This window comes from Alosa sapidissima, chromosome 7 (genome assembly GCF_018492685.1).
Source record: "Alosa sapidissima isolate fAloSap1 chromosome 7, fAloSap1.pri, whole genome shotgun sequence".
Lineage (NCBI taxonomy): Eukaryota > Metazoa > Chordata > Actinopteri > Clupeiformes > Clupeidae > Alosa > Alosa sapidissima.
In genome coordinates, this window is record NC_055963.1 from 35,087,398 (window position 1) to 35,097,397 (window position 10,000).

A 10,000-nucleotide genomic window follows, 5' to 3' on the forward strand; every position below is an offset into this window, starting at 1 on the left:
GACCTTAAAGATTATAATGTTTAAACAGACCTTAAAAATTATAATATTTAAACAGACCTTAAAGTCTATGTTTAATGTTTAAACAGTTACACTTTACTTGAAGGTATCTACATAAGAGTGACGTGACACTGTCATGAACGTGTCATAAACATTATAAACAAGTTATAAACGTTTATGACAACACTTCTGTCACTCGCTTCTGTCAAATGTCATTCGTTTTTTGTCATGACAAGTTAGGGTTAGTGTTAGGGTTATGACAGTGTCATGTCACTGTCTTAACGATACCTTCAAGTAAAGTGTTACCGTTAAACTGTATAATATTTAAACAGACCTTAGAGAGGACTATAATGTTTAAACTGACTTTAGAGAGGACTGGACTGTTTAAACTGGCTTTAGAGAGGACTAGTGTTTAACCTGACCTTGGAGAGGACTATAGAGCTTAAACTGACCTTTGTAGAGTATTATATTGTTTAAACTGACCTAGAGAGGACTATAGTGCTTAAACTGACCTCCTTGAAGTGGAGAGGGGAGCTTCTGCCGTTGTGAGCTTTCATTGTTCCTGTTTACTCCGGGCACTTCAGACAGGAAGTGCTTAGATGAATGACAGGAAGTTGCTGTGTACCCTGACCCAACGTCCTGCCACCTCTGCTCCACCCTCTCCTGTACTGACATGCTCTGATGAAACAACGTCTGTGTGTGTGTGTGTTCCCAAATGGAAACTATTGGAAGCTATATATAAACAAACGCATGCTCTGATAAATCAGTTTGCCCCAACTGATATCAAGCAAAACCAGGTCATGCATGACTTCTACATCAACCAATGAAGTCAGTCATGGACATAAATACAGCCTTGCACCCAAACCCCAAGTAGGCCTGTGTATGTGGTCGTGTGTGTGTGTGTGTGTGTGATGTGACCAGGAGTAAAGGCACACACACACACCATCATGCGTGCTATAATTTATTAAACTCGCTCTACAGCAGGCAAATACATCTCTCTTCAGCCAACTCATCACCTCTTGCATAGGAAAACTCTACTCACTGGAAAAGGGCAATCTCATCGGTTTATACACAACACAGAACATTTTTAAACAAGAATAATTTAAAAAAGGTGACATGAAAAATAAAAAAAGAACAGTTCTCAAGACATGAATCTTTAAAATACGTGTGCTCAATGCGGCATGGCGAAGGCCATCATGCTCTGACAGGTGTGTATTAACAGGGCTTGGTGAAGCAGAAGAGCTTTAGGCCCCTAAGCGGTCTGAGTGGGGTGACCCTAAAAGGCTACTCGGCGTAGTCTGCCCGGGCAGTCTGATGGGACGTGGCAGGGGGGCACCAGCGCAGGGTGTTGATATAAAACAGGGCCTTGTTTCGGCCAACGCAGACTCAGGCATTGTGTTCATGGATGATTTAACACTGAACAACGGCCCATGGGAATTAGGTTGAGCTCAGGAGTGCACATTTGGGAGTGTGTGTGTGTGCACGTGTTTGGAGTTTTTCTGTATGAGTTTGTGTGTGTGGGTTTGTCTGATTTGTGTATGTATGTGTTTTTGTGGATGCATGAGCCATGTTTTACAATTCTCTGTTTATTGTGTGTGTGTGTGTGTGTGCATATGACTGTGGAGACACAATCATTCAGGAAAGCTTTTTATGAGCTATGTCCTTTCCCATCGGCTACAGTGCTTGAAGCTGTGTGTGTATGTATGCAGAGCTGTGTTTGGAGTCATGTGCATCCAGCTGAGCATCCCTGAGTGTGTGTAAACACCAGTGTGTGTGTGAGCACTAGTGTTTGGTCTCCTGTTTGAATATAATGGCGCTGTCAGTAATGATGCTCTGACTGTATGAAGCTCTATGCGTGTGAAGATTGTAAATCAAATGTGTGTGTGTCTGCTGTATGAATAAAATGGCGCTGTCAGTAATGATGTGAGAGTCTAAATAGAGTCCCCCACAGTGCTGAAACAAAGGACTCGTATGTGTCTGTGTGTGTGTGTGTGTATGTACATGTCTTCTGCCCCAGTTCTTCAGCATAGGTCAGGCCTGCGCTGTAAAATCAGTGATGTCATCACATCACAACCTGTGTGGTTGGTGCGGATATAAAGGCTGGTTCTGTGTCATGTGTGTGTGTGTGTGATGTGTTTATGATATGATGTGAATCTATTCAGTCATGTGTATGTTATATGACCTGTATTGTAAATGTGTGTAACATATGGTACTTAACTGTTTATACACTGAGTCTGTGTTTATAGTGTGTTTGTTAGATATGTGTAAGTATAGTGTAAGTGTTTAGGTTGAGGTTGTTTCCTGAGGGGGTTTATTGCTGTGATAAACATCTCGTCTCTACTCCATATAGCAGCTCTAGGAGTGGCTTTCTCTCACCTCATCAGCCCAGAGGGACTGGACTTGTCCTCTGACACAAGGTCAATATGACATCAAGTTCATTTACGTGTGTGTGTGTGTATGTGTGTCTGTGTGTGTGTGTGTGTGCTTTTAGTCTGAGAGCGGATGTGTTCTTCCAGAGTGCATATCAAGAATGTGTGGTGGTCTTTGTGTCTTTGAGTGTGTGTTTCTGGGGTGCATATTGTAGAGTGTTTGTGGTGGTCTTTATGCCTGAGTGTGTGTGTGTTTCTGGAATGAATATTGTAGAGTGTTTGTGGTGGTCTTTATGCCTGAGTGTGTGTGTGTGTTTCTGGGGTGCATATTGTAGAGTGTTTGCAGGGGTCTTTATGCCTGAGTGTGTGTGCGTGTGTGTGTGTGTGTGTGTGTGTGTGTTTCTAGGGTGCATATTGTAGAGTGTTTGTAGTGGTGCCTTGTGTCCATTGGTCTCTGTGGGGTATCTCTGATGCTGAAATGTTCCATAGGATGCCTTAGGAATGTATCATTAATCACACACACACACACACACACACATGCTCACACACTCTCTTCTCTCTTACACATATACCTACATCACATGTACACACACACACACACACAAACTCTTCTCTCTCACACACAACACACATATACCCACATGTACACACACACTATCTTCTCTCTCACACACAACACACACATCTTTGTACAGCATCCTCGCTGTGTGCAAGGCTTTGGAATCTCAGATATTCACACACACACACGCACACAAGCAGTCTGTTTTCAGCAGCCTTGGCAGTGGGGCTGCATTGGCACAAACCCCCTTTTCATCACAAATACACCCCACAGTGTGGATATGCCAGTCTCACTGTGCCAGTGTGGATATGCCAGTCTCACTGTGCCAGTGTGGATATGGCAGTATTACTGTGCCAGTCACTGTGCCAATGTGGATATGGCAGTATTACTGTGCCAGTCACTGTGCCAATGTGGATATGGCAGTATTACTGTGCCAGTCATTGTGCCAATGTGGATATGCCAGTCTCACTGTACCAGTCTCAGTGCCAATCTCATTTTGTCAGTGTGTATGTCAGTGTCTACACGTCCGTCTTTCGGTGCCCGTCTGTGTATGGCAGTCTCTGTTTGTGCCAGTGTGTGTGTGTGTGTGTGTGTGTGTGCTGCTCTCTGTCTGTGCCAGTGTGTGTGTGTGTGTGTGTGTGTGTGTGTGTGTGTGTGTGTGTGCGCCGCTCTCTGTCTGTGCCAGTGTGTGTGTGTGTGTGTGTGTGTGTGTGTGTGCCAGTGCCAGTGCCAGTCTCTGTATGTGCCAGTCTCTGCTCTGGCACCCCAGTGCCCAGAGTGGGCTCTCACACCCAGATGGCAGCGTTGTGGTCGAACAGGGGGTGCCCCCTCTCGGCGGGCACCCAGGCCCCCCTCTGTGGGCCGATGCCCAGCGGAGGCAGCCTGTCGGTGGGCAGACTGGCACCGGCCTTCCCCTTGCGGCTCCAGAAGGGCCGGTAGAAGCTGCCCTTGGGTTTGGCGGCGGCTGTGCTCTTCTTGGTTCTCTTGTGCAGCTGGTCCGGGTTCTGCAGTTCCGTGGGGTCAGGCCAGCCAGGCCTCTGCTTCAGCAGCTTGTCGCGGTCGGGCCGGACGCTGCGCAGGACCTTCTTGAAGATCCCGGTGGTGAGCGCCAGGCGGCGACGCAGCTCCTGGGCGCGAGATGGACGCGGGGTGTGTCCGCCGTCACACCGACCGGCCGCCGCCCCCTCCTCGGCCCCGCCCACCTCCGGTAGGTCCAGCCAGTTGCCCACCAGGTCGGCCAGGAAGCTGTCGCCAAGCACCAGCGGCTGGCGCGTGCGGCTGCAGCTCATCAGCGAGGACGTCCAGTCACCGCCATCCTCCTCCTCCTCGTCCCCCAGAGGGCAAAGGTCGTGGCGTAGGGGCGGGCCCTGCCGTGACAGGCACTGGAGCAGCTCCTGCAGCTCGGACAGCGAGAGGGGCGGAGGTGGAGGGGCAGTGACCACCGGGGGCTGACGCTGACGCACAGACGCCCGCGAGTGCCAGCTGGTACTGGAACTGGAACCGGAACCAGAACCAGAACCAGAACTAGAACTAGAACCTGAGCCTGATCCAGAGGCGGAGCAGGAAGCGTCCTCATAAGAGGTGGCGCTGTGGCAAGAGGACCTGTGAGAGAGCAGCAGGCTGCTGTCTGCTGAGCCTGACCCTGATGAGGAGGAAGAGGAGGAGGAGGACGAGGAGGGGGAGGTGCTGACACTGCCCCGGTGGGAGGCGCGCTTCTTAAGGGGGCGTGGCGGTGGTGGGGGTGTGGCCTCCTCCATCGATGAGTCGGAGATGAAGGCGGAGCCGAGCTCCAGTAGGGAGGGGGGGTCTGGGAATGGAGGCTCGTCAAAGAGAGGCTGGGTCAGCTGTGTGTGTGTCTGGGTGAGTGTGTGCGAGTGTGTGTGTGTGTGCGTGTGCGTGTGTGTGTGGGAGGGAGGCTTGGCGGAGATGTCCAGGTGCTCCAGAGCCGTCTGAACTTGCAGCAGTTTGAGTTCCTGTAGAGCCCCCATCATGGAGTTCATCTGAGCGTGGAGGCCATCGCCCGCCTCACGCATCGACAGCTGGGGGGGTAGAGGGAGAGAGAGGGAGAGAGAGAGAGAGAGAGGGAGAGAGAGGGAGAGAGAGGGAGAGAGAGAGAGAGAGAGAAAGGGAGAGAGAGGGAGAGAGAGGGAGAGAGAGGGAGAAAAAAAGGAGAAAGAGAAAAAAAAAGATTCACGTTAAAGGAGACTAAATCAAATCTAAAACAGTTGCAGTATGTAATTATCGTCATAATGTTCTTAACACAGAAATATTCCTCACCCACACTCCATAGATCAGCCCACTGGCTTACACACACACACACACACACACACACACACACACACACACACACACACACACAGGCACACACAGGCACACCTACACACACACAGATACGGACGCACACACGCGCACACACACACACACACACACACATACAGATACACACACACAGACTCGTTATCCATTCAGCACACATGGGACACTCAGGCCTCCAATGCATGTCAGTACAATGACAAATGGGTGTGTGTGTTTGTGCGTGTGTGTGTGTATGTGTGTGTATGCATGTATGTATGTGCATGCATGTTCCTGTGTGTGTGTGTGCGTGTGTGTGTGTACAGTGGGCATCGCTTTCAAATGACCACTTCATTCGCGCATTACGCGGCGTGAAGCTGCGAGAAGCTTTAGTACCACTTTCAGCCACTGTGCGTCGCTCTGCCACTGTACATCGCTCTGCCTGCCGTCCCTTACATAATTGTTGCCGAGAGTAATCCCAGCCTACGAATTCAATAACAAAATAAATCATGCATAATTAAACATTACCTCGATTTAGGCTACTTGGGTATGGCTTAAGGCTTGACTACACGAAAATCGAAATCGAAATTTGCTGTCTACATTATTGTCAGTGTTGGGGTTAACGCAACTACGCAAATCAAAACAGTGGTGTGATAATTGAGCCAGTAGAGAAATAACTGTTCAGAATTAATCTGTAGCCTTGGGTAGGCTTCTGCAGAAAACAATGTTGTTGCCGATTTAATACTATCTGGCGACGTTTTTAACAGGCTACGCAATAGAGGCTTAGACAACTATGACCCACGTTTTGGTTTCGTAAATTAATTTGCCCTACTTCTTGACTGCAATGTAGTCAATTGACTGCTTGACATGTCATTTTTATTTTTCTGTAAACAATTACATCTGCTTTATGCCGCAGAATTACATTCATATTTGGCTGACTGCAGACGCGCCACTTCCCTCCCCATATTCCAATATTAAGATAGTATAAAGTGCTTTTTGTATAGGCTACTATCATAAAAAAAAAATAGTTAAAACGAATAGCTATTTGCAATTTGACAAAACACTGGTCCTCATTTTGCGAATGCGAGGACGATATGAGCCTGTTGCATTTAGTTAGATGTCCGAGTCACACATAATGTTTGAAAACCACTGGCTCGTAATCACAAACAATAATTTAACACACGACAGTTGGATAACCTACTTCATCATGTCCCCATGCCTACATTTTTGTGAGTAGCATAGAGATCGTTAAAAACAATAAAGTATGGCTCTCCGTTTGGGACATCGAAAACTTTTTTTAATTTTTAATAGACTACCTTCGAAGATGCTGACTTGCAAAAGCCTCGGGATAACACGTTATCTCCACTATCATCAGTCATGCCCCTTGATCAAAGTGGGGAATGAAATAAAAGTTTGAGAACCACTGGCTTAACAAGTTACCTGCAGTCCAGAACACAGAATCTATTGCAATATTCTGATGATCGGCGATGATATCGGCAAATGTTTGTTTTCCAAAGTAAGAATTTCACTTCACCATGCACCTTCGACAATACCTGGCCTACCTGGTATCATTACAAACATTATTCTGTGTCCTAAAACTGGCATATTTTATGGCATTGTGTCATGTAAGTTCGTTGCAAAATCTAGAAAAATGTGTGAGGTGGTCAGCGGGGGACAATTGAGACACACATTGGATTGTGTTATTACTTGAACATTCCACACTATCCACAGCTGTGGTAGACCTATCAGGGGCAGGAGGATTACTGTCTGCGCAGGCTTTATATAAAATTCTTCAACAGAAGGCCTCGAATGTTGTCTTGTTTGTGGAGCGCTTTGCTTCGCTTCTGTAATTTCGGCTTCATTGAAAATGAGGGCTTCCCTCAATGACCCTCCGAGAATAAATAAAGGTTGAATGAATGAATGAATGCAGGCTTGCCCAAAATATGGCATGTGGTTTGCGCAGCCTACAGTAAATAACAGACCCGCCAGAATGTGCGTTATGATGCTTTTTTACGAGCAAGATGTTTTTGGTACCCTACGCACACTGCATGTTCTTAAATAACAATTATCATCAGTAATATTCGACCATTAATTTGGGTAAATGGGCAAGCGTGACCACCTTGATTGGCTGATTGGCTGATGATTGTAACGCGGGCATGATTCCAAACACCTCCCTTACGATGATGAGTGACAGGTCTCAGAATGCGTGCGCTACACAAGGACGGAAGATGATGAATAACTGGGGCCGTAGGCTATTCACAAAGGCTTTTATCTTACTACTAGGAGTAGGCTACTCCTAAATCGCACTTAAAGATTTTAGATTGGAGTTTTCTCTTAAAAGTTATTCACAAAGCCTTTCAGACAACTCCTAAACTAGGAGTGAGTCTTCGTGGCTATGGATGACGTCATTACTCATGCACGAGCTTGACTGAAGTGACCACCTTGATTGGCTGACGATTGTAACGCGGGAATTCCAAACACCTCTCTTCCGATGATGACTGACAGGTGACAGGTCGGAGAATGCGTGCGCTACACAAGTAGTGTGAAGGACGGAAGATGATTAATAACTGAATAAAAAGGCCTAGCCTAAATGAATAAAGAGTAAGGCAAAACAAATAGCTTAGTAGCCTAATGAAACAGGCCTATGGATTGATGCAGTAGCCTACCTTTGCAACATTTATTAAATTAATCTGTCACCATATCCCTAGGCTACGTTTGCAAAGAGGAGAACATTTTAATTTGATTCACAATGAAACGTTACATTTCATTTCCATGTTAACAATGAGTAGTTTGTGTTGTTGTTAGTGGCGTTATTGCATCCCTTTTATGAATGCAAAATTGTCAATCACAATAATGTTACATTTAATTTACATGTTGACAATGACTAGCCTAGTTTTGGTTGTTGTTGGCGGCGTTATTGCATGTTAGTTATGCCTACAATGCAAAATTGCTTCCTCGCGATTGGAAGCTCCTGTAGCTGCATAGGATTTCAAAACCGCAGGTTTGTGAATAGGTCTGTGAGTAAGGAGTCCTCTTGACTTCTTTTAAGCTGTCAGAGGTGGGAAGGTGTGATTTTTTGGGGGAAGGGCCGGATTAACTGGGCACAATTGTCTGATGGCCCCCCTTCCCCCCAGCCAACGTGAATCGGGTGGTTAGTTAATAGGCCTATCGTGAAGATTTTTCCTGGCGCATCTGTGAGGCCAAGCCTCACCAAGTAGCTCGTTTGTTTACAACTAACATTCCATTTAATTAAACTGCTTTATAGGCTATGCCGAAATAGTTTTCAACATTTTGAATATTAGTGTCGGGTGAATTGAAATGTTCTCAAAGTAGCCTTATGGCTGAAAGCTGCTTGGGACACCCCCCCCCCCTTCCTGCACTCATTGTTTCAAAAGGAGTAATTTTGGCTTTGTCAGAACTGAAGAGCTGTGGACGGCACGGCACGGTATGCCCAATGAAAATAAATTAACGCAACGCAACACAACACAACACAGACCCCGCTTCTCTCGCGTCAGTCACTGACATGAACGAAACACAGAACCCGCTTCTCTCACGGCAGTCACTGACAGTAACCTAGAATAAATGCATGGGGAAAAACACTTCCCCATGACAAAGACATCGTAAAACACTGAAAGTTAATATTTTGTCACTAGCAACATTCATCTGTCCTTTGTCAAATGTATTATGTTCCAAGTACCCTATGCGTAATTCTGCTTCATAAAGTTGAACAAATACATTTGCTTATTTCACAGAAAAATATAAATAGCCAGTCTACAGTGCAGAGTTGGTAAGTTATGGTAGGCCAACTTGCAGTGAACATACAAAGAGGGGAAATTATTTCTCTTGCAGCTGAGTAGCCTCAGGTGCGCACGTAGACATAAGGCCGAACATGCAAGCGCCAATGAATCGTGCTCTCACGGCAATCGCGCCGTTAAACTTAAATAGGTTAACATCACTCTAAGTTCGCCTTCAAGCAAGGAAAACGATGATTTGAAGACATCTGTTTCGTTGGAAGGGCAAGGGGTAGCAACAGGGCAACACAGAGACAGGCCCGATGGCAGGGCTGTTATGAGAGTATTAAAGGATATTCTATGGGAAAACATTAAAACGGCAAGACAGCGGGGAAAGTTAAAATACGCGATAAACACGGAAAAAGTTGGCATGCATTGTTTCGGTCCCCGTGCACAGGGATTATTTGTCATACTATTAATCACATATGATTATTTGTGAAATTGTGCAAACAGGCGCAACACATTTGAAAAGGAAGGACTGGTAGCATGCAAGCTCACGGGAAAGATTGATTTAAGAATGTTATCACAAAGTGTGTGGTTGTGGCGCGGGCGGAAGACAATTGGCAGGGGAGGGTCATGTCTTTTTTTAACAATTCTGTCGGAGGGTCATTGAACAATTTCTAGCAGGCAAGAGAGGGTCATTCAACTTCCAACTGAAGCACTCAAAATTCCTCCGGTGGCCCCTTCAATAAATAACGATCAGTCCCTAGATTGCTGCTGGGCTATATGTCTTGGTTCTGTTAACAACTTATTGTCAAACGCATAGCCTATCTCGCGGTTGCATCCATTACAAACAAACATGCAATGTGAACGTCTGGGATTGGGGAGAGCACTAAATGCTCTTCTGAATAAGCACGAAGTCAAACCTTTAAATGAAAAACACTCTTTAATAATCCAAAAAAATAAACCGCTAATGAAGTAAACTTGTGACCATCAAAAATCGTTTATCGTTCGTAACTCCGTGATACCAGGACGTAACAGGAAGGCATTTG

General features: G+C 46.0%; 1 protein-coding gene across 3 annotated transcripts in view; it reads right to left on the reverse strand.

Annotated features, from left to right (window-relative positions):
• Nucleotides 1-3,572: 3,572 nt before the first annotated feature.
• Nucleotides 3,573-10,000, reverse strand: part of LOC121712879 (PAK4-inhibitor INKA2-like) — a 16,998-nt gene continuing 10,570 nt past the window's right edge. For all 3 annotated transcript variants that reach the window (XM_042096959.1, XM_042096958.1, XM_042096960.1), the window contains exon 2: nucleotides 3,573-4,964. In XM_042096959.1, the coding sequence (XP_041952893.1) occupies nucleotides 3,711-4,964 (1,254 nt within the window). In that variant the 3' untranslated portion in view covers nucleotides 3,573-3,710. The remainder of the gene's footprint in view (nucleotides 4,965-10,000) is intronic.